At 36.8% G+C, this 25,227-nt stretch overlaps 1 protein-coding gene across 9 annotated transcripts in view; it reads left to right on the top strand.

Moving 5' to 3' along the window:
- Positions 1–25,227, top strand: part of HECTD1 (HECT domain E3 ubiquitin protein ligase 1) — a 59,444-nt gene that overhangs the window by 9,820 nt on the left and 24,397 nt on the right. For 4 of the 9 annotated variants that reach the window (XM_059849853.1, XM_059849858.1, XM_059849857.1 and 1 more), the window contains exons 3-23: positions 7,178–7,412; positions 8,312–8,539; positions 11,111–11,392; positions 11,678–11,966; positions 12,289–12,365; positions 12,455–12,553; positions 12,877–12,991; positions 13,542–13,716; positions 14,921–15,059; positions 15,251–15,421; positions 16,497–16,719; positions 19,253–19,528; positions 19,632–19,708; positions 21,120–21,254; positions 21,475–21,621; positions 21,943–22,037; positions 22,438–22,543; positions 23,472–23,606; positions 23,691–23,830; positions 24,312–24,635; positions 25,054–25,220. In XM_059849853.1, coding sequence (XP_059705836.1) covers positions 7,178–7,412; positions 8,312–8,539; positions 11,111–11,392; positions 11,678–11,966; positions 12,289–12,365; positions 12,455–12,553; positions 12,877–12,991; positions 13,542–13,716; positions 14,921–15,059; positions 15,251–15,421; positions 16,497–16,719; positions 19,253–19,528; positions 19,632–19,708; positions 21,120–21,254; positions 21,475–21,621; positions 21,943–22,037; positions 22,438–22,543; positions 23,472–23,606; positions 23,691–23,830; positions 24,312–24,635; positions 25,054–25,220 — 3,635 coding nt within the window. The remainder of the gene's footprint in view (positions 1–7,177; positions 7,413–8,311; positions 8,540–11,110; positions 11,393–11,677; positions 11,967–12,288; positions 12,366–12,454; positions 12,554–12,876; positions 12,992–13,541; positions 13,717–14,920; positions 15,060–15,250; positions 15,422–16,496; positions 16,720–19,252; positions 19,529–19,631; positions 19,709–21,119; positions 21,255–21,474; positions 21,622–21,942; positions 22,038–22,437; positions 22,544–23,471; positions 23,607–23,690; positions 23,831–24,311; positions 24,636–25,053; positions 25,221–25,227) is intronic. The other 5 variants (XM_059849856.1, XM_059849852.1, XM_059849855.1 and 2 more) reach the window with 3 other exon arrangements.

Raw genomic sequence — 25,227 nt, 5'->3', positions numbered from 1 at the left:
CCTTGGTATCTTTTTACATTGGCGAACTGTAAAATCAGCTGAGTCACTTCATTAGAGTTTAAGGGATTAGCACTGGCAGGAGCTTACTGCTGTAGCCATTTAAGAATTTTGTATCCGTGTGGATATTTCTGCTCTTAAAGAGGTGGGTGTGTGTGTAAATGTTCAGAAGTGTGCCAGCATATGGAGTTATGCTGATTATAGTGCTGTAAATTCTGTAGTAATATAATTATACTAACAAATTTTCTTAGTCTTTCTTGACATCAAGATGATTATGATATTTAGAAAATATTTTTAGGTCAAGTATATTTTTTGCAGAGAAAGAATGCATATTAAAGAATTTGTGTTTTATGGTTCTTACAACCTAATAACTCATTTTACCACTGAAAGTATGACTATATTTATTTAAATATAAATTATACAGGATCAGCACTTTTTAATGTGTTTTACTTCTTGATGTCAGTACAGGAAACAGAATGCTCTAGTACCCTAATCTTAATGGATCATAATATAGGTGGGAAATATTGATAAGGAATATTACCTATTTTGGACAAACCTATCTTTCAGTAAGATCTTTGAAACATGGTGGGTGGAAAACTTGGAAGACAGTAACTAACAGCAGCTCTTCTCCTGGAAGTACAGGAATAAAGTTGAATGGACATTGAGAGCTGCAAGACTTAAGGTTTAGCAAGAGCTCTAGTGTGGGTTGTAGAGTAACCTCATTAACTTGAAGTCGGTCTTTCACTAAGGAGTAACACAGAGTGACCTCATTAATTCACTAAGTAGTCGCTAATCACTCTTCTAAAATACACATTCCAAGCACTTTAGGAAGTGCCTAATGTGGTATTAATACAGCTCCCTAGACTTAAAAATCTAAAAATATTTTCCTTTCATTTTCATGTGTACTAGAATAAGGGCCTAAATAGAAACATGAACTTCAGAGGTACCTTTTTGCCATTATTTTCTGATTTGAAAGAATAAACACAATTCAAGAATAGCTTTTTCTGTATTAAAGAAAACTCACCATCTTTTTGCTAGTTTCACTGCTAATAGGTAATTGTAAACAGTGATTCTTTGCCTACAGTTTAAGGATTTTTTCTGTCATAGTTTTTTTTTTTTTCCCTGAGATTTTCTGAGATACTGCTTTTAGTTAATATATGGTCTGGATAAAAGCAGCATGTGAACCCAGTTTTGATACTGGGATGGTTTAGAAATTGTACACTTAGCCTTTTTTTTTTTCCCTTGGTGGGTGTTGATGCTTGCAGTAATGGCAGGTTTATTGGTGTATTTTTCTCTTGGAAATCAAAAGCATCATTTGTGAGTAGATGGAAGTGTACTCAAAGCTGACCATTGGTCGCTATCCTGTTACATCAGTTGATTCAGTGCTGTAGCTTTGATCTTGGTTTCCGCTATGTCCCAGGAAGTTTTGACAGCCTTGTTTTTCTCATGTAGACTGTTTTCTAAAGGTGAGTCCAATGTTCAGCCTGTCTCTGTGTTATGGAATGCTTTGTTTTACTACCTGTCAAAATACATTTTAGTTCTGAGCATAGCCTTAGTTAGAAGAGAAATAAAGTCTGTATTACTATAGGGTCCTAATATTCCTCAGCCAATATTTGAAGCAGTTTTAGGTCCTTTTGATCTGTTTTGGGCTGCCTAAGAAAGCCACTAAGGATTTACCTTGGAATTATGGTGCAATAGTGATGCATGCATAACATGATTTGTATGATTCACTCTTTTTTTCCTACTGATGCTGACTGTATTTGCTTACTTGGCGCTTCATTAAAAAGTGGGACTGGTCCTGAGAAGGTGCTGTTCTTGGCTTCTCTGCTAGTATTGCTTCCTGGTAAGCAGAGGATTTCTCTTCCCTCTGCTGCCTTTGCTTATGCTTTAGTGCCTTTGCTTGGGATTGGATTGAATGAAGACTTAAAAGCTACTCTGAAAACCTGTTTTCACAGTTTTGAGGTATAAAGACCGTCCACTGAATAAAAGCAACACTTTCCCTCTCTTTTTATTGGTCACATGCATGCACAGAGAAATCCCCAGTGGAGCTGCCTCAACAGAACGGAGACATGTACTTTGTGCATTTGCTATATGGCTCTGATGATGTTGTACCTCATCTATCATTGTGGGGTTTGTGTTCCCACCTAGCCCTGTTAGTTCTTTCTCTGGCACTACTCACACAGGCACATTCTTCTCCCTGAGACAATATAGAGCTGCTGCTTATGGTTTCAACCACAGGAGACCCATGTCATTGCTTAGTGCAGATTTGGGGATTAAAGGGTGATCACTGTAAAGCTGACCTGTGTCCTTTTGTTTGTATGCAGCTATTGATAGAGAAGTTAGCTACAGCATAAAGATTGAAGTCCTTCAAAATGACAGCTAGGCAGTTAGCCACTTGTTTGAGAAGATCATGGCTGGAGCACTAGGGATGTGTTCGTATATCCTTCTTGCCTGCTATCACAGGCTGAATCATTGATCAAAACTGTGTGTGAATGACAGAACTGGTACTTCTAGTCTCTTGTTTTCAGGAACTTTACACACTGGTAAGGCCTGAGGGAACTTCAACAGGCCAAAAGAATCTGAATTTATCTGTATGATCTGTGTGTGTAATCTGTAGATCTCCAGAGGAGACTCCACAACCTTTCTGTTTGTAATTGTCAAGTCACTCTCTGTGAAAAGTCATTGCAGTCCCAGGTTACTAGAAAAAAAAAATTTTTGAAAAGGAAATATTGAACCCATCTGTAAAGGTGGAAAGGAGGACCCTGGAAACTACTGCCCAGTAAGGCTCACCTCAGTGCCTGGGGAGGTCATGGAACAGATCCTCCTAGAAGCTGTGCTAAGGCTCATGGAGGACAGGGAGGTGTTTTGGGACAGCCAGCATGGCTTCATCCAGGGCAAGCCCTCCCTGACCAAACCTGTGGCCTTCTGTGATGGGGTTACTCTGTCAGTGGACAGGGAAAGGGCTACAGATGTCATTTAGCTGGACTTCTGTAAAGCCTTTGACAAGCTTCTGCCTAACAACATTCTTTCTAAATTGGAGAGAGAAGGATTTTCTGGGTGGACTGTTAGATTAGAAATTGCTTGAATGGTCACATCCAGAGGGTCGAGGTCAATAGCTCAGAGTCCTGATGGACATCAGTGACAAGTGGTGTCCCTCAGTGATCTGTTTTGGGACCAGTGTTATTTAATATCTCTGTTAATGCCATAGACAAAGAGATTGAGTGCACCCTCAGCAGGTTTGCAGATGACACCAAGCTGACTGGTGTGGATGACAAACCTGAAGGGTTGTATACCCTTCAGGAGAATGAACAAGGTAGAGTAGTGTGCACATGGGATTCTCATGAGTTTTAACAAGACCAGGTGCTGGTGCTACACTTGGGCTGGGGCAACCCCTGGTATCAGCACAGGCTGGGCATGAACAGACCCAGAGCAGCCCTGCCCAGAAGGACTTGGGGGTGCTGCTGGCTGAGAGGCTGGACATGAGCCAGCCATGGGCACTCCCAGCCCAGAGAGCCAAACCTGTCCTGAGCTGCATCCAGAGCAGTGTGGGCAGTAGGGCCAGGGAGGGGATTCTGCCCCTCTGCTCTGCTCTGCTGAGACCCCACTGCAGTGCTGCACCAGCTCTGGGGTGCCAGCACAGGAGGGACATGGAGTGAGTCCAGAGGAGGGCCATGGTTGGAGGGATGGAGGATCTCTCCTATGAGGAAAGGCTGAGAAAACTGAGATTTGTTCAGTGTGGAGAAGAGAAGGCTCTGGGCTGGCCTAATTATGGCCTTCCAGTAGCTGAATTGAGCCTACAAGAAAGCTGGAGAGGGACTTCTTACAAGAGCATGTGGTGACAGGACAAGGTTACTGTAGTGGGTTGACCCTAGCTGGATGCCAGGCGCCCAGCAAAGCCACTCTGTTGTTCCCCAGTGCAATTGGATAGAGAATATGATGAAGGGTTCATGGTTGAGATAAGGTGTGGGAGAGAGATCACTCATTAAATACTGTCATAGGAAAACCAAAGTTAAACTAGGGATATTAACTGAATTTATTACTATAAATAAAATCAAAGTAGAGTAATGAGAAGTAAAATAAATCTTAAGAACACCTTCTCCCCTACCCTTTCTTCCCAATCTCTATTTCATCCCCCACCAGTAGTGAAGGGAGATGGGGAATGGGGGGTTACAGTCAGTTTATCACTCATTGTTCCTGCTGCTGCTCAGGAAGAGGAGCTCCAGTGTGGGGTTCCTCTCATAGGTAACATTCCTCCAGGAACTTCTTCAACATGAGTCCATCCCATGGGCAACAGTTCTCCACAAACTGCAGTGTGGGTCACACTTCCATGGGGTGCAGTCCTTCAGGCACAGCTTGCTTGAGTGTGAATCCCCTGGACTGACAACCTTCTCTTGGGCATTCATCTCCTCCAGTTTGGGTCTCCTCCATGGGCTGATGCAGGTGGATCTCTGCATCCCCGTGGTTCTCCATGGGCTGCAGGGCAATCTTAGCTGCAGCACTTCCTGCCCCTTCTTCACCTTGGTGTCTGCAGAGCTGTTCCTCTCACATATTCTCATCCTGCTCTTCTCTGGCCACAGTTACATCTGTGTAATGACCTTTTTTTTTTTCTTAAATATTTTATCACAGAGCTGTTGCCGCCATTCCTGATTGTCTCAGCCTTGGTGAGCAGCAGGTCCATCCTGGAGCCACCTGGCATTGGCTCTGCAGGACATGGGAGAAGCTTCTGGCAGCTTCTCACAGAAGTTACCCTTGTAGCTCCCTCTGCTACCAAAACCTGGTCACACAAACCCAGTATAGTTTCCCAGAGAAGCTGTGGGTGCCCCATCCTTGGAAGTATTCAAGGCAAATTTGGGTGAAGCTCTGAGCAACCTGGTCTAGTGAAAGGTGTCCCTGCCCATGAGGTCCCTTTCAACCCTGGCCATTCTATGATTCTGTGATGAAGCCTGGTTTTCTTATGGGGAGACTGGAAATCATTCCTCTAAGTCAGAAAACAAAGGTAGTGACAGCGAGTGGAGATTGTTCTATACCTGCTAATTGAAAAAGTGGTCTCTGATTAGAGTAGCTAGAGGTTCTGGCAAAAAGGTAATTCTAAAACACTCTCAACCCTTAAGTTTGTGCTAGAGAGTTGTGCTTTTATAAGGACAGCATTGCTGATAGAGCGCACTGGCATTTGTGTGCTGACAGAGAATTCAGTATAAGTGATATGCTCTTAGTAATTTTGTATTTTACTGTGTCTGCTGGGTAATTGGCTCTGGTGGATAGGTGATGGAATTCTAATTCTTTAATTTTATTAAAATACATCTGATTTTCTTTTGTGTTGTGCTTCTTTATAAGCTGTTAAATCATAGAAAAAAATGTAGGTTTTAGATTTGCTAAGTATGGCTTTTAACTTTCTTCAGCTGTGTGGCCATCTAAGAAAAATGGTGTAGTATTCTTGCCAGTATTAAAATAGACAGTGGAGCTCGCTACCTTCTACTTGGTAATATGTGTGTGAGTTTGGTTTGTTTGGGGCTTTTTAAGATTTGTGTGTTTATTGGGTTTTTTTTCTTGCGATATAGTTTGAAGAACCTTGTTCATAGCAATGTTTTAGTGATCCGTCTAGTGTTGCATAAAATTCAATATAAAAGATCCAACACCAAAACCCTTGAAAACGTTGTTCACTTGTAATTTTATGTACTGAAACGCTTCTTGTGTCATCATATGGTGGTCATCTAATAATGAGCACAAATTTCAGACCTTTTTTTTTCCCCCAGTGGATAAAATGCAAACCCTCCTTAAAGATGTAGAGATAAATAACAAATTTCTTAAGAACAGACAGTATAGGCTGGATAGGCCAATGTAAGTTTTACATTTGTGATTGAGCTTTATTGAAGCTTCATATATTAATTTGTTGTTAAGTATTGTTGGATAATGTATTTATTTGTCAGGCAGTGCTATTAGTTACTTCACAAAGCATGGTAAGTAAGATCTTAAAGGAAACTATTAGCATTTTGCTGTCCCAGGATTTGGTGTCTTTGTGTGAGTCATTGCATACCAGATCAGATACTGAATGACTTCAGAGTTTTCAGAATGATTCATCAACAAGTACTTCACCTGTCTTCCAGACTAAAAAATATGTTCTTCTTTCTTTTTTGGATTTAGAAAAGTTTTAGGCCATCTTTTTCAAAACCAAAGCCCTGCTTGAAGGAAAAGTTGCAATATTTGCTTCCTGTAGATTTAGTCTGATCTGCTACATCTAGGGTTGAGGTGTTCAGCTATTTTGTCTACTGTTACAACATATATCCTCCCTTCACTTAATTCCCCACCATCACCTTAGAAGTGTTTTACCACTGTGGTGAGCCATCATAATGCCGAGTTTTGCTAAATATGCTGCTGGAAGATAAATTGATTTAAAATATAGCTCCATGTCTTAGAATTTTTGATCCAAATCAGTCTTAGCCACAGCTGTTCTAATAATGAAAAGTATTATTTCAGTTTATAGTCTGTAATGTCTTAGGAATAGAAGAAGGATCATTGCAGCTTGCTTTTTTTGTATTGAAGTTTTGGGGATATTCCTCACCATTCTTGCATATGGAAATGAGGCTAACAATAAAGAGGAGAGCCAGAGGCTACTGAGACATGGATATGGAGAGAAAATGCAGTAGACGCAAGCTACATTAATTAAATATGTTCTCAATGTGACTAAGGGGAAATAATGAGGCAGGAGACTGAAACAGGATAAAAAGACAAGAGAAATAACATAGGGAAGAATGACCACTCAAAATCAAATAGTGTATTAAACCCAAAATCTTTAGTCTTTGTATATAAAATTTCATGACTAAGTAGCTATTAATTATTGTGAACCTTGAAGTACTTTTGAAAAAACATGCATTCTGTTTGGTGTCGTGAGGTTAATTCCTAGAAAAAAATCCCAACAAGATAAATTTTTCCCCTGTATGATTGTAAAATTTCAAGAGTATCTTTTTCTTCTGGATTCTTAAAGCAACATCTTTTCAGGTTACCTATTTGAATTTTTATGCATGTATGAGATGTAGGGTTCTCAATGAATGTTCTGAACCAACTCTAAACTAGTTGAGCAAATGATGTGTGCATGGAAAGCGTTAATGTGGAAGTGTATTAAATTGCTTAATGTAGTGAAGTGTGCACAACATTGTAATGTGTTGTGGTTTTTTTCCTGCAGATGCCCTCCTCGAACTTTTTTGCCAGCACTGTGCAAAATTTTTCTTGATGAAAGTGCTCCAGACAATGTACTGGAAGTAACAGCTCGTGCCATAACTTATTACCTGGATGTATCGGCTGAGTGCACCCGTAGGATTGTGGGAGTGGATGGAGCTATCAAAGCACTTTGTAATCGTTTAGTAGTTGTTGAACTTAACAACAGAACGAGCAGAGATTTGGCTGAGCAATGTGTGAAGGTAAGTATACTCAAGAACCTCTTGTTTTTAAGGAGTTGGATAATTTGCTATTTCCAAAGGGTATCCTCATATTCCAATTTTTTTTTTATCAAAATATGATAAAAAAATATAGACTGACAAAAGTGTACATGCTGACAGTGCTGCTTATCCTTCCTGTCAGTCTGGTGCTCTTCATGGCTCAGTTTTTTTTTAAGAAATGTGCAGAAAAGGAAACAAAAAATATTAGAAGACATTTCTTGGTTGTCTTCTGTGACTAGAATGCTAATGGAATGCCAAGGGCTATTTTTATGCTACCAAAGAAATGAAGAATTGCTCCAGATACTGATAGATTACCTGGTGTAAAATAATTGTCTACTACCTCTTCAATAGCACTAGATACAGCTCCTCTGCACCCTTGTGAAGTTTTTAGAGACATTTAGAAGACCCTTACAATCTCTCATTTAAAGCATAACTCATGGCCGTGTGGTAGCATATAGTTGGAGTTCTTGATTACCATGGCATCAGAATTTATGCATGTATTTCCTATTTACTGTATCCAGTCAACTCAGAACTGCATCACTGGAGTAATGGTGCTCTTACAAGTTTCGAAACTTTCAGTTGTGTGTTTCTCCCAGGATGAGAATTTATTATCTGTTTTCATGAACACTTGTTACGACCATGCCTTTGGGGAATATTCTTGTATTGGCTCCCATATTTTTGAAGAAAGCTGTAACTACTAACTAGTAGAATTCTGGAGTCTTTGGCCTCTTTTGGATGTTGAGGAAGAGAGTTGGTTTTTTTTCCCATATTGTTTGATTTTCTTAACCAGTTCTGTAGATGGATATAAGTATCTGACTATGGATATAAATAACTGACTTTTGGTGTGTACTTTATTAAAATTAAATTTCTTTTTGACGTAGGTGTTAGAATTAATCTGTACCCGTGAGTCAGGAGCTGTGTTTGAAGCTGGAGGGTTGAACTGTGTTCTGACATTCATTCGTGACAGTGGACACCTTGTTCATAAAGATACTTTGCATTCAGCTATGGCTGTAGTATCCAGACTCTGTGGCAAAATGGAGCCTCAGGATTCTTCATTAGAGATCTGTGTGGAATCACTGTCTAGTTTATTAAAACATGAAGACCATCAGGTAATGTAATAGTTTGCTCAATGTGCTGTGAATTTAACTTTCAGAATGTTTTATAAAGGAATGACTAGGTAACTTTATACAGCCTCTGTAACAGTATATTTACATAGAAGTTGTTATATTTGGTTATTAGGATAGTTTCCTTTATAGTTGTAATGATAAGAGAATAAAAACACTCCTTAGTGTTTGGCTCCAAGTGCTGATGTTTGAATATAGTCTTATTTAACCTCTGAAAACTGTATTGAAAAATATCTTGTAACTTTCTTCAATGCATTTTGAGACAGTTTCTGAAGTAATTATTCTTCTTTGACTGTACCTCAGTCATTATAAAATTGAGCGTAAGTAAGAGGCAAAAATTAATTTGGTTTGTGTTTATTTTGCCAAACTAAGAGAAGCAATAAGAACATCCATAGTCAATGCTAAAGTGTTATACTGGAAGCCAGTTTAAACAATACTAGTAGAAATGCTATTCCTCTTATTTATTGCAGTTTTAACTAATTTCATCTCAAGCTTCTAACTTGTGATGAAGTAGTCATTGTAAAATCTAGAAAATTAATCCCAGAGCAATTATCTTTCTACTAGTAGAATCCTTTTGTGTATGTCATACTATTGCTCTGGAATAGCCGTTTAGCCAAATTCTTGCTGTAGCCTGGCCAGGCTTCTTGTCCATACTGAGAACTGAGTCCCCATTTTACTCTGACCTCTGTCCTCATTCCTTTCTCTACATGCACAGATCAGCCTCCAGTCTGGTTTATTAAGCACAGCATATTTGGGAAACTAAATCTCTCTGCCTGTGAGATAATTTTTTAAAATATATTTTTAGATCTTGAAAATATTCAGGAGGCTGTCATATACTAGCCATTTCAGAGCAAGCTATCACGTTTTTAGCCATTAAATAATTTTATTAGTACACTAATCATCTGAGGCAAGGTAATCTTGAAATTCAGACCATTAAGTCTGTACTGTTTTAACTGTTCCACAATTTATAAGGTGTTAGAGAAAAGCGCTTGCTGTTGGAGATCTGAATGCGAGTTCAAAGTAACTTAATTGTTCTTTAAGCAGTTAAGCTTAAAGATAAGCATGCTTAAGATGGGACCCAGATGATAGAACATATATTTGTGCTGATATCCTTGAGAAATATGTTACACATGAAACAAGCCTCGGGATTACAGTGGATGTTGGATGTGTATTATGGATTTGTCCAGCAATGTCCCTTCTCAAGTTTGTTGCTCCCTACCTTGTCCTTTTTACACTGTTGGGTTTGGTCATTTTTTTGTGAGGGCTGCTACTTGGTAACAACACTTGATGGATGAGTTCAGGCCAGATGAATGTGACCCCAAGAGCAGTTTATGTATAATTTTGGGGTTTTAGCCTTTGTGTTACACTTGAAATTTGGGAGAAGAAATGCAAATACTTTCCAAGTACTCATCTGCTTTGTAAGTACATTCCAAGTACTCTATTGCTGATACCACTAATGCAGTGTGTTAAACAAGTGATCTTTTCTGTGTATTTCTGACAGTTGTTAAGGTAAAGATCTGTGTAATTGCAAATTACATTAAGATTAGCAGAATTGTTTATCTGTGTTGTCAAAGAACTGGAGCAAGATGTCAGAGGACGCAAACAGTGACCATTGCATGTGAAAGAAAAAAATCCAGTGCAAAAGAGTGCTGATAATGCAGAATGTTTGGCATGTACAGACCATACCAGAAGTCTGGAAACTTAATGGAGATTTAAGATTTTTGTCTTCCTGAAGTCTGGCTAATACTCTAATCTTGTTCTGTGTGTTGATGAGTAACTATCTTGAAGCCCTTGGTCTGTGATAGCAAACAGTTGTTTTGAAAATGGACTATGAGTTGACTTTTTAAGGAGTAAGAACTTGTAGTGATTCAGAGTTTGGTTAGAGAATAGGTATTGTGGGGGTTTTTCTGCTATTTCGTGATATCAGTCTGGTTTGCTACTGCACATCTTTAAAGGCGAATGTGCTTGAAGCGAGTTATCTCAACAGGCCGGTGCAAACCTCCTGATCTGAAAGACCGAGACACTTCTGGTGTTTAGATAGAGAGATGTTAAAGGCAAAACCTTCCTTCATTTTCAATATTGACCTAAAAAGACGTTGGGTCCTTTCCTGGGCAGTTGGCCAGCAGTATTTTTTGCTGGATTGTTAAGAGGATCACCAGTAAGCCTTGTTTCCACAATGTCACTGGGGTTTTTAGTTTGCAGTTGGTTGGTTGGATTTTTTTCCTCCCTTTAGTGACAAACCTAAATTTGGAAGTTTGTATTTTATTATCACAAAAGTTCTTGCATGTCCCTGTGTCAAGTGCTTAGTAGGTAATCTGCGTTATCCAAGAGCAAAATTTCCTTTTCCCAGTTTGTCCTATTTTTAGGCTTGGTCCAATTGAAAACTTTCTTGTGCTTAAGAGAAATATGTAGACCTTTAAATATAACTTGAATTATCAGGCTTCATGGGAAAAGCAAGTTGTTGTATGTGGTTTGTATTCTTGTGGATATCCCCTTAGCACCTTCTCACCTTAAGTAAAAGATATTTCATTGTTTTTTCTTGCACACCTTTCTTAGGTTTCAGATGGAGCTTTGAGATGCTTTGCTTCATTAGCTGACAGATTCACACGGCGTGGAGTTGACCCAGCCCCATTAGCTAAACATGGATTAACTGAGGAGTTGTTATCTCGCATGGCAGCTGCTGGTGGGACAGCCTCAGGACCATCTTCAGCTTGCAAACCTGGACGGAGTAGCACTGGAGCACCATCTACAGCTGCAGACTCTAAATTAAGTAATCAGGTGTCAACTATTGTAAGCCTGTTGTCAACCCTGTGTAGAGGCTCTCCAGTAGTAACACATGTAAGAAATTCTTTCATGCTATAGCTTTTTGTTTTCATGGGGCTTTTCCCTTTGTATGCTTCAATATATGCAAGATTTATGTTGCTATTTTATAGATAGATACACATATAAATATTTATAGATCTAATTTTTTCATCGATATACATATATATATATATACACACGTACATGCATACTTACACGTAAGTTGCTTTTAAAGAGGGGGAAAAAGGAAACATTTCATATGGAAATGAAATCCAATTCTGATAGTATTTTCTAAAGCCTTGTATATTTTTTATTGTTCAGACTTTTAATTATTTCCAGGATCTCCTAAGATCTGAACTTCCAGATTCTATAGAGAGTGCATTGCAGGGTGACGAGAGATGTGTGCTGGATACCATGCGGTTAGTAGATCTTCTTTTGGTGCTACTGTTTGAAGGCAGAAAAGCCCTGCCAAAATCTAGTGCTGGATCTACAGGCAGAATCCCAGGATTGCGAAGACTGGATAGTTCTGGGGAACGTTCTCATCGGCAACTGATAGATTGCATCCGCAGTAAGGATACTGATGCACTGATAGATGCAATTGACACAGGAGGTAAGCAAAAATACTCCAAACAAGAAAATTCAATGCTTTCTTTAGCTTTGATTTTTATAATCTGAGTTGTCACAATAAATGCCAAGGTAGTTAATTGGAAATCATTATATACAAGTTGGCTTACTTTGTTAAATACTCAACAGTGTTGTTAGTAATCACACCTATGCCACCTTTTTTTATTGCAATTAAGAGCATAAATGCTTCTCCAGAATAACTGAGAATGCTTAATTTTTTAAGACCTTATTTTTATTTAAAGAATACTGTTGAATTTTAGTTTATGGTTGTGGGAACTTTAACTATTTTATTTAATTTTATCTTTCAGCTTTTGAAGTAAATTTTATGGATGATGTAGGACAAACTCTTTTAAACTGGGCCTCAGCTTTTGGAACTCAGGAAATGGTAAATTAGATTTATAGAACCTTTAAGAAGTTGCGTTATTTATGTAAAGGAAGATAAAAAAGACTGTTTTCCTTTTTCTTATCTAACAGGTAGAATTCCTCTGTGAAAGGGGTGCTGATGTTAACAGAGGTCAGAGGTCATCCTCATTACATTATGCAGCATGTTTTGGAAGACCTCAGGTAGCAAAGGTATGATTTGAACTGACTCTTAAAAAGCATTACCTGCTGACTTTTCATCTTGTTCTGTTCAAAATACCTTCAATGCAATGTGCTGGACACATGCACTCTTAAATATTTACATGCTCTTTACAGTATTTATCAAAATAGATTTTTCATTATAGGGCAGTAGGGCAGTAATGAATAAAAGTAGTTTATATTAGCTCTACAGATGTAAAAAGCACAGAATACATACAAGCATGAGAATGCTTTCGAGTGTTGTATGAAAAGCACATTTGCTACTTTGGAAGAAGAAATGCAAATTTTTTTTCATACATAAAAATATTTATTCTTAGACTCTCTTACGACATGGTGCAAATCCTGATTTGAGAGATGAAGATGGGAAAACTCCTCTGGACAAAGCTCGTGAAAGAGGGCACAGTGAAGTAGTAGCTATTCTTCAGTCTCCAGGTGAGTCCAGTATTTAAGTCCATAACACTTGCTATAGTAGAAATGCTGATATGTGTTAAGTTATGCAGTTATAAGAATTTTACTCTATTAAGGTTATTAAAAAAAATAAAATTGTAACCTACCTTCCTTAACCCGTAAAGTATGCATAAAATCATTAGTATTTTAAGATGTTGTTAAGTGAGGGGAATTACCAAAGAAATAACTGAGCGGGGATGAACAGTACCAGTTGTCCCGCTCTTCAGCTGTGGGATCATGCTAGGCTGGGATTTTGTTGTAAATTCAGAGCTTGTCAGCCTTGGTAGCTTCTCTGGTATCCTTTCTGTATGGGAACTGCCCTTTCCCTGTTCTGAGAATTCTGATGCCACAGGGATACTTGCTATTAAATACTTTTATTCAAGAAGTCATTCACATGTAAATTTTATATTTTTAGGAATGCATGTTGATGTTCAGGTTCTTGTATGTTAGTAAAGAAAACTTGGATGTTTAGAAGGGGATTTGTTTGGTTTGTTGACTTTTGCAATTGAATGTGTTGGGGAAAAAAATTTTCCAGGGGATTGGATGTGTCCTGTCAACAAAGGGGATGAGAAGAAAAAGAAAGATGCAAACAAGGATGAGGAAGAATGCAATGAACCCAAAGGAGATCCAGAAATGGCACCCATATACTTGAAAAGACTATTGCCTGTGTTTGCACAAACATTTCAACAAACTATGTTGCCTTCAATAAGGTAATATTATCGTGACGGACAATTTCTTAATACATGCTTTAAAAAGCCAAAGTAAATTTAAAAGATTAAGTAATGCTAGTGACAATATGTATTTGAATAGAAGTGATTGTTTCTAAAGTGTTGCAACAATGATTTTTACTTAGCACTTTAAGCAACATTTTTTCCTTTCTGGTGAAGAGATATGTTGGAAAAAGCCTGGCTAGTCATGGGAGAGCAGAGATACTCTTGACTGTAGCAGCCTGAGGAAAGAATGCTATGTTCATACAGTACATTGTATACACTATGCATCAGGATTTGGTTACAGTTTTTTGTAGCCACTGTAATGAAAGCTGTAATTTAGCAGAGGAAAACTAATAAAATAATATCAAGATGCATTCATTGGAAAATCAGCAAGATTAGAAAAAACTATTTTAGAAGGTTTTAGCAGACTTGCTTAGCAGTGTTTTAACTGGAGAAGATGCTGCTTCTAATTCCGTTGAATTGCAGAAATGTAATCTAATTTATTACTTAAAAGGGAGTACTGTGCATGGCATAATGGTTGTGATTAGTTGCATCTGATCATAACCTTTTAGCCTTTTATACAACAAATATGACATTTATTCCAATTTCTTATTTATGTTCCCAGTGTTTACAGGTACTTTAGGTGAAAATGCAAGATAAAAAGGCTTTTGGTAGAGACAGACTCCACATCAGCAGATGATAGAAAACTTAAACTAGGTCATTTTAAATAAAAGAAATAAGAAACTATGTTAACAGTCCATGCATGATTAATTGTTGTTGCAGATTGTGCAAAGTAGTTGGCTCTCTACTTGAAAGTTATCTTAATGAATGATCAGACTTTTGGAAGTTGGTCAAAAAAATTCATCTATAACTCTACAGGAGTGATTTGCTTTCGTATTAATTACGGTTCTTAGTGTGGAAAACTGCATGATCTAATAGTATGTTTAGAGTTAAAGGGATCTCGAAACATGGGAAATACATTGAAAGGCTGAATACCTCAGAGAGTGACAAAGTGTGCAGAAGTGGATTGCCTGCACTAAAAGTGGATAAAGGCAAGACGTAGAATAGGTTTACCTAGTAAAGAGTTGAGGAGAAAAGTGTATGTCAGGCTGTACAAAAGAAGTCTTATCTTAAACCTTTTTGTTTGATTATTGCTTGCTTTATCGCTGTAAGAACCTTTTTTTTTTCCTACAATCTTTTACAGGAAAGCAAGTCTTGCACTCATTAGAAAAATGATACATTTTTGTTCTGAGGCGCTCCTGAAAGAGGTTTGTGACTCTGATGCTGGCCACAACCTGCCCACAATACTGGTTGAGATAACAGCTACAGTGCTTGATCAAGAGGTAGGAAGAATGAAAATGTTATCCTTTATAAAACTAGTATAAAAAAGGGAGTTATACTAATTGGTTCCATGTATTTGTTAATAACTAACCCTAAAAATTCTACAGTGTCCATCAGTGACCACATGTGCAGTTCAGTGTGTAAAGTAACAAGATCTCCTTTGTTATTTTCTCTTCATCCCAATGTATTACAGGATGATGATGATGGCCATTTGTTAGCCTTGCAAATCATAAGGGATTTAGTGGATAAAGGTGGTGATCTTTTTCTAGACCAACTGGCTAGACTTGGCGTAATTAGTAAAGTGTCAACTTTGGCGGGGCCATCATCTGATGATGAAAATGAAGAGGAGTCTAAACCTGAGAAGGTAAGTGTATGGAATTGATTTATTTGCTTTATTTGTTACTGAAAAACCAACACTTCTAATACAATGTTCATTGTTACAAAAATGGCCAGGGCAAGGGAGTTAGGATATTAAGTTAATGTTTATTTTTTACTACTTGTTTTAGTAGTTTTCTTCTCTACCTTCATTTTCTGTTAGCATATTATTATCTGCTGAGTTTTCCTATTCATACTTCGTTGTGGTTAAGTTATTTGGTGCTTGATTTTGCCTAGTGTTTGGAAAGTGACTGGTAAACAAAACAAATTCTTCCTAAAGTATTTATGTCAGAAGTGTACTAAATAGTTCGAGATATTTTAAATGTTGTTATCAAATATGTTAAATATGTAAAAAAGAAAATAATTTTCTGCTTAATGAAAGCTGTAAGGGCATATTGAAGTTATTTATCTGTTTCCAAGTCTTATTGCCAGTCAGATGAACTGAATGGATAACAGACTTCTGTTACCAATTCAATTAAATTTATAGCTTAATCTTAAGTGTGTAGTTTAACTTTTTTACTGTGGGGTTTGATTGTCTGGGGTTTCTTGGGGGGGGGGGGGGGGGGGTGTGCTGGTTTTGTATTTTAGAGGTTACATATTAAAAGTCATATGGACATGGTCCTAGATAACCAGTCATGCCTGATCAGGGGTTTGGAATAGATGGCCTCCAGAGGTTTCTTCCACCTTCACCAATTTTGTACTTCTTTTCTCACAATTCAAATTTGGAACAGAGGCAGATGTTGTAGGCAGTAGGCCATTGCTATTGTTGGGTAGATAAAGCTGTATGTGAAAGGAAACTTCTAAGAAGTATCTTATTCTATTAAAGAATACTTTTAAGGATATGTTTTACAGGCAGAAGTAGTATAGTTTCTACACTTTTGGTTTGAATAATTCTTCTCTTCTAAAGAGAGAGACTCTCCTCCTTTAAAAAATGTCTGTGCTGGGTTTTTTTGTTTGTTTGTTTGTGAGGGGGTTTTTGTTTGGTTGGGTTTTTATTCCCTCTTTTTTAAATGGATTGTAGATTTTTTTAGTTCTTGTTTTTGCTTAATACGATGTTATTACAGGAAGATGAACCACAGGAGGATGCTAAAGAACTGCAGCAGGGTAAACCGTACCACTGGAGAGACTGGTCAATCATTAGGGGAAGGGACTGCCTGTATATCTGGAGTGATGCTGCAGCCCTGGAGCTATCTAATGGTAGTAATGGATGGTTCAGATTTATCTTGGATGGAAAGCTGGCCACAATGTATTCCAGTGGGAGCCCTGAAGGAGGATCCGACAGCTCAGGTAGACTTTTTGCCATTCAAGTCCAGGTTAAGTTTTGAGATGATGTTGCATTTGTTTATATAATTTGATTTGAGCTATTTTGTTTTGCAGGAATTGGCTTACTAAATAGTAAAGGATGTAAACAGGTGGAAGGTGGTCAGTTAATTGTGATGCATTTTATCAGATAGCATGTGGCCATAACTTGACTTTCTTGGTGAATTGTGTTAAGTAAACATCTTGCCAGCAAAAGCCTATTAACTTTTTGTTTTGATTCTTCTCCATGCGTACTTAATTTTTTCACCCCAGTCATTAAAAGCACTTTGTAGTGGCCATCCCAGGAAAAGCAGGTTGAAATGGTGATTTGTTGTTTGCTTCTAGCTAGCAGAATGAATTTGCATGTGTTTGAAGACAAAGTAATGGAAAGTTTCTCATCGAGATTGGGAAACAAATTACAGTGTCTTAATTGTTTGTTGGAGAGAGGATAAGGGAACAGACCTTATGCACTGGCAATGCACAGCTGGTTCTGATTTACTGTACAGAATACACAACTTGTTCTGGATGCAGAAACAACCCTCCTTTTATTGCTTCATCTTTTTTTTTTGCTGCAGTTCATGCATTTATGAACCTGCAGGCATAAAATGCTTTGCAATATTATGATGTTTTCAGTGAGCCATTGGCTGAAATAACAGAACATATTATGATTCAGGATGGAAATGAAGTGCTAATGACTTCATGCATCAAGTTTGGGGCAAGAAGACAAAATGCAATATAATGTTTCTGATCATAATGTAGCTGGAAACCACTTATAGATGTATTGGTTTTTTTGGTCAGAAAATGTGTCTTTGCATTCTTTTTAATAGGGTTAATGCCTTTAAAAGTAAATAAGTCCTGTGTTGAGATACTTGTTTATCATACAATACAGTTTTAAGAAGAGTCATGAAGATAATTTCTTAAATTCTCATAGAATTCTTGAATTCTCATTTGGCATTCCCTGGATGCCAAATTTTTTTGGTTTTCACTTCCCAGCGCTCAAGGCAAGGGGATGAGACTGTTTCTGTATAAGATTAGTGGAATGGTGACAGCTCAGATGAATTTGGAGTGAAGAGAACTTAGAGGAAATCAGTTTGAGCATTGAAGATGTTACTTCAAATCAGTCTTTCAAAAAGGACTGTATAAATCCAAAGTTTTTTAACAAGATACCTAGTCTGAATATCATGAAGGAAAGGAGCTAAATGTAGGATTGAATCAGGCTTCTTGAAATATGTACTGAAATAGACATCTACTAAGATTGCTGATGTTGCAGTGTAATTTGCCTGTACTTTAACCATGAGCTCTAAGCATGTGCAGCAGCCTTTTTACTTAAAAAATTAATATTTGTTAACTGAAGTGGCTACAGTACAGTATAGGCTAGAATGGTATCAAGTCCTGAACTGTACTATATGTTCTGCTGTCCTAAATCATTACTGATCAATCTCGTGGTATACTTTTTAGTAACTTCATAACTGGCAAGAATATAGAGGGTTGAGTAGTGAGATCTTTTAGTGTGTATTGCATGATGAAAGTTGGGGTGGATGGTCAAATATATATACTGTGAACATTTTGGAAGGTCTGTACTCACCCCTCTCCACATTAACTCTGTACTTGTTTTGTTTGAATTTTTAGAAAAAAAAATTCAATGCAAAAATTGAAATTTAATGGTAATTCTGAAGCTTTAAGTAAGTCTCAAAATTTTGTCCAAGGGAACCTGAAATTATTCCCAACCATGTAGAAATATGGTACTTTCAGTGCAATGTGCTATATAATAAATTTATTAAAATGTAATTATGGAAGTCTGAAAACATTTAATTAACAGAATTTTCATCTTGCAAATCAAATCTCAATTATTTTTATAAGCCTTCTCTGTATATGCTAGGAAATTTAAGCAGCAAAGAATGTTGTGCCTCAAGTGCATATTTATTTTTGCATTATTTTGTGTTATTTAAAAAGGGCATATTTAAAAAGCCTAGAGCTTGTCATTGCAGCAAAAGGCAAACAAAAATAATCTTCAATGAGGTGTTTCCATTTTTACTTTAAATGGAATTTTTGAAAAGGTATGTACTCAGCATTTTAATGATTAAAATGCAAGTATATAATTTAATGACATGTTTCATTAATGATATTATGATATTTTTTGAATAAGTAAAAAAAATTCTTATTTCTGAAAACTCACTTTTGAGATTAGTTCATGCTCACCATTCTGAGTCCCATTTTTCAAAGACTAAAAATTTATACTGAATTTCTTTGATCTTCCTATTATAATTTTAAGGATGAATTAATATATCCAAATTGCATCTCTCAGAAAGAGTTGCATTGTTGCATTGCAGCTTTGATGTGATCGTAGAATAAATCACTGTTGAAGTACAGAAATATACTACACTGAAATTTAGGACACTTTAAAACCCTTAATTTCAAAGTTAATTTTGCATTGAATGCACTCTGTTGTTTTGCTCTTTAAAAAATTCTGCATAATGATGGAAGCAGTTGGAAAAAATAAAATTTGTTTCTTTTTAAATAGAAAGTAGGAGTGAGTTCCTTGAGAAGTTGCAGAGGGCTCGAAGCCAAGTAAAACCATCTACCACAAGCCAGCCAATTTTATCAACACCAGGGCCAACTAAACTTACTGTAGGAAACTGGTCACTGACCTGCTTAAAAGAAGGAGAAATTGCTATTCACAATTCTGATGGTCAGCAAGCTACAATACTGAAGGAAGACCTGCCAGGCTTTGTGTTTGAATCCAACAGAGGAACAAAGCATTCGTTTACAGCTGAAACTTCCTTGGGTAAGTATGTAGGTATGTGTTATGTGCAGGTAGGAACAAGTGTCTATCAGATAGTTTTATTTGTTGCTTTTCATAGCTATGAGAAAATGCAACATTTCTAAAATATATGTTGCAGGGTCAGAATTTGTGACTGGCTGGACAGGTAAAAGAGGAAGAAAACTGAAATCTAAACTGGAGAAGACAAAACAAAAGGTTGGTGATCTGTAAATTTTATATTTATAATTTAATTTAGCTTGTTTTATATTATAATATTCTTAGGGAGGTGTAGTTTCCTCTTAGAAGATTAAAATCTCTGATTTCAATTAGATACCATTTTATATCAGGCTTGAAGGGGAAAACACCAACCAGAAGAAAGCGCTTCTTTGGGTGATTTTATCCAAAAGTCTTAGTAAACTGTGTGCTCCTTTAGAGGAAAATTATTTAAAATAAAAAAAAAGTAGGAAAATCCAGTCTTCCTGACTTGCATTTGTATAATTCTTTAGGTTTTGTGGTTTATTTTTTATGTCTTTATGCTATAAGAAAAGATGTTAAAATATACTACAGTTGTGTCAGAGGCATATAATACTTCGGTTCATCTAGGTAATAATTTCAGACTGGATATTGTGACAGGGTGCTGGAATTAACAGTCTATCTACATCGTTAAAGAGTTCTGGTAGTGAAGCAAAACAAGTAAATGCCCTCATTTTCGATATCTTTAAAATTCTTCTTTTTCCTCAAAATCAAGGGAGAAAAGGAGGAACTAAGAAATCAAGTATTAAGCTCTTTACAAAAAAACCACAAAATAACAGTACATTTTGTGAACCTTTTATGCCAAAGACTCAGGCTGATCTTTAGTCTTTATCTGTCTTGCAGTTTCTAACAATGCAGCCAATATATTCTGTACATTATATCTGCATCATTTTAGGTCATATATCTTAGGAAATGTGACACTAAATTGAAAGTTGAAATACTGTGTGTGAATGATAATATGTGGAATGATGAAAGACAGCTCTCTTATATCTAAGACTGAACTATGTAGTTCTGAAGCTTATGTAATGTATTATTGTAGCACATAGAATGATAATGAAAAGGAAAGATTTTTGGGGAAATTTCTTACAAAAGAAAGATGTTGTTTAATCAGAACTTACTTTATCTGTATCTTGTGTGAACCATACTTTGTAGAAAGAGTAATTCTTGCTAAAAGCGGTTATATAGGGACTTAGTGTGAATTGGTTTAAGGAATGTTGATAGAGTATTCAGAAACTCTATTAAACCTGCTTAATTGTACATTTAAAAATATTACCTGATCCATGATACAGTTCTAAAAGAAAGATTGACAGATTGAGAATCATACCTTTTCCTACTACCCTTTATGCTGTAACCTAATACATGATGGTAAATTTCATTTATGTCAATAAGATTTTGTGCATTTCCATTTATTTCTCCTGTACCTTTTTCTTTTCCCAACCTTTGCCATTTCATGATGCACATGGGTTTTTATTCTTCCCTATTTGTCTGCCTGTTGTGGACTTAAAAAGAATGACCAAATTTGCAGTACCTGGGAATATAGTAATGGTCTCTATACAGTGAGGTCTGACTTCTGATTATCAAAATCCATTTGTAGGTACGCACTATGGCAAGAGATTTGTATGATGATCATTTTAAAGCAGTTGAAAGTATGCCTCGAGGAGTAGTTGTAACACTGAGGAACATAGCAACACAGTTAGAGTCTGCATGGGAACTTCATGCAAACAGGCAGGTAAGTGTATCTCCTTTTATTTTTAATGTGTGACATCAGTGGAAATCAGATAATGTTCAGACTAGTCTGTCATGATATGAAGCAGAGATAGCATGCCTGCAATGTGGGGAGTTTTAATGCATGTATTACCTAGTTGGGCACTTTGCTAGGACATAATTTTTCAACTGAAGCAAGTGGACAGATTACTTTGTTTCATGATAATGATCTTTTTGTCTTTCAGTGCATTGAGGGAGAAAATACATGGAGAGATTTAATGAAGACTGCTCTGGAAAACTTAATTGTACTGTTGAAGGATGAGAATACTATTTCTCCCTATGAAATGTGCAGTAGTGGCTTAGTTCAATCACTGCTGACAGTTTTAAACAATGTGAGTTTATAGACATAAGTGTTTAAAGAAAAACTTCCTAACAAAATGAAGTTAAGACATGTGGGTGGCATAATGTAAAAGATCTGTTATAAAGCTGTCTTTTTCCTGTCTTGGTGAAAATTTAGCAGACTTGCTCCAGTTACTGGTCTACCTCTTGAAAATAAGCTATCACAATAGATAATTAGTTTGAATGAAAATAAATCAACTCTCTTCAGGTCTAATGGTTGATGATTAGCTTTTCATATACAGATGTTAAATTGGGATTTCAGTGAGACTACATAGATGTCTTTGCCTGTCTGTAATTTTTTTTTTCCCTCCTAGAATGTTGATTTGGATGTGAAACAAGACTGTAGTCAACTGGTAGAGAGGATAAACGTTTTCAAAACAGCATTCAGCGAAAATGAGGATGATGAAAGGTAAAAGTAATATGAAACCAGGAAAATCCTTTGAAATTTTGACGCAGTATGGTATGCTTAAAATAATTTAAAGGAAAAGTACGTGTTCTTTCCATTTCAATGGAATAGAAAATTGGTCTTGAAAGACAGCATCTAATATTGAAGTAGCAATTGAAAATTTTTATCTCTTGAGAGTCAACCTATAGAACATCTATTGACAAAACAAAGGTTACTTGTTTATCACTGTGCAGATTAGTATCTTTCTTACTGGGCTGTAACCATGTGACTAGAACAGATACCATCAGTAGAAATACTGTGCTGAGATAGTTTCCTCAGCTGGATCCTGTTTTCTGAGATACTGTAGAATTTTTTTCTTTGTTTTGTTTTGTGGTAACATAGTAGTACCTGTTCTCTTCCACAGTCGTCCGGCAGTTGCATTAATTCGGAAATTGATAGCAGTGTTAGAATCTATTGAACGTCTACCTCTCCACTTGTATGATACACCAGGATCTACGTATAATCTTCAGGTAAATGCACAGTGGTAACAGCATATCACACTGAATGGTGCTCAACTGAAGGTTATATAATGCACACCTTGTCTGCAAGAATCACATTCTTGTAGATGTGGGTAGAATTAGGTAAAGACCAACCAAATTTTGGCATCTGTTTCCTCTAGCGCTGAAATGCATGGCTGTTCCTCTACTGTCACTTAAACACTGTGAGGTAAAAGTAAATTTTGATGAAGAGATATTGTGTTCTTTATTTTGTCTTCAGGTATTGTCTTTATATAAGAACATGGCCTCTAGTTAAAGGGCATGTTGCTGTGATTACAAGACAATTAGTAAGAAGAGGGGAGAGGCTTTAAAGGGTCCTGTCTATGGCTCTGTGTTCAATTGGTAATGCAAGATGCCTCCAGGCTCAGCAGCTTGTTATACAGGAAACTTGGCAGTTTGGCTAAAAACATTACTTGTTTTTTCCCAGTTTGTGTGGAGTCCTAGTTTTTTCTATTTGAGAGCACAGTTCAGGGTTTTGCAACATGGGTAGGGAAGTATAAGTATTTCTGGTTTCATGTTAAATGTCTACAAAATAGTTGCAAAAAGTTGCAAAACCACTGTTGCTGTTCAAACTATTTTTGAAAATAGTTTTCAGTTTCCATATTATTGTATTTGCTAGTCAACAATTAAAAGCTATAAAGACATAGGAAAAGTGAGAAAATGTTAGCTGAGTGTGTAATTGACTTACACATTGTCATAGTAAAGAATTGTTTGGTTAATTGAAAAAAGGTAGTACTAGGAAATTACTGTTTAAAGCATTTCATTAGAATATAGTGCTTAAGTTAGAGCAACAAAGATACTTGATAGGCCACTAAACCGGTTGTGGTGAAATACACTGTTTTTATTAAAATCCCAAAACCTAAACAGGAAAGCCTAGACTAACGTTTAGCTGTTCTTTCAGATACTGACAAGGCGCTTGAGGTTTCGTTTGGAACGTGCCTCGGGGGAGACGTCTTTAATAGATCGAACTGGTAGAATGCTCAAGATGGAGCCGTTGGCAACTGTTGAATCTCTAGAACAGTATCTCCTGAAAATGGTGAGCTGCATACCAGCACAGAGTTTGCAGGGAATACTTACATTCTACTTCTTTAATATTTGATTTGTTTTCTTTCATATATAGGTAGCAAAGCAGTGGTATGACTTTGATAGGGCTTCGTTTGTTTTTGTACGAAAACTACGAGAAGGTCAGACGTTTGTGTTCAGGCATCAACATGATTTTGATGAAAATGGAATTATTTACTGGATTGGAACAAATGCAAAGTGAGTTTTTCAAAGCTAGATATTTTAAGGCCAGACACAATAAACTAATCCATGAGGCAGGATGGGGACAAAGTATTCATAATGAAATGAAATCTGTTATTTCTTAGAAGTGGGAGATATCTTTTAATCAATAGAATTACATTTCTTTTGGATCTGCTTAAATAATGGAAAAATATGAATCACTTGTGTTCAGAATTAGTTTTATGCTTTCCTAAGAAGATGGAGTGAGGAAGTTTGGGTCTTTGTTTTTGCTTGCCGTGGTTCTGTTTGATTTTGTTGGTTTGGGTTTGGGTTTTTTTTCTTTGCTACAGTGTTTTAAAAAACACTGTGATGTTTGAAACATATCTAAAATTATGTTGATAATTTTGGTGTGATAAACTCAGCTGCTATATGCAATTTACAAAAAATGTCAAATATTGCTCAAACTAGTTTTTTTTAATATAAGAATAATCAAACAGTGTATTTCTCTTTTTAAATACAGAACTGCATATGAGTGGGTAAATCCAGCAGCCTATGGATTAGTAGTGGTTACATCCTCAGAAGGAAGAAATTTGCCTTATGGTCGTTTAGAAGACATCCTGAGCCGTGACAGTTCAGCTCTCAATTGTCACACAAATGATGATAAGAATGCTTGGTTTGCCATAGACCTTGGCCTTTGGGTTATACCATCAGCCTACACGTTACGCCACGCTCGAGGTTACGGAAGGTCTGCTCTCAGAAATTGGGTTTTCCAGGTATCTAAGGATGGACAGAACTGGACTACTTTGTATACTCATGTTGATGACTGTAGTCTCAATGAACCAGGGTATGTCAGTGTATTTTATTACTTTTCATAAAGACTGAGTGCAGTTAAAAATGTGCTTGACTGTAGACTAATTTAGTGTGTACTGTGTTTGTAATAATGTATTTATCTAAAGAAGTGGTAATTCATACATATTATCAAGTATGGGCTGGAGAATAAGTGATTCACAGGTTTTCTGTGTGGTTCACATAATGGTATTTGTGCTTTTCCATCACTGTAAATTTTGCATTTTGTTTTTTAACAAAATCATAAGGCCAACACTCATCCGAAGTTTGCCCTGGTGTTAATAGGTTTATATATCTTGTAGTATGCATACATGATTGGTGTTATGGTTTTGTTTGCTTTGGTATTAAGGTTTTTTGGTTTTCTTTTTTTCTTCATTCCTGTTACCTACCAACACCCCTTTCTAATAAACTTAAAGGTCTACAGCAACATGGCCTTTAGATCCTCCAAAAGATGAGAAACAAGGTTGGAGACATGTTAGAATAAAACAGATGGGAAAGAATGCCAGTGGACAAACACACTACCTCTCCCTGTCTGGATTTGAACTTTATGGCACTGTGAATGGAGTATGTGAAGATCAGCTGGGTAAGAA

Source organism: Haemorhous mexicanus, chromosome 6 (genome assembly GCF_027477595.1).
Source record: "Haemorhous mexicanus isolate bHaeMex1 chromosome 6, bHaeMex1.pri, whole genome shotgun sequence".
NCBI classification, from domain to species: Eukaryota; Metazoa; Chordata; class Aves; order Passeriformes; family Fringillidae; genus Haemorhous; species Haemorhous mexicanus.
This window is presented reverse-complemented; position numbering and strand designations above follow the sequence as displayed.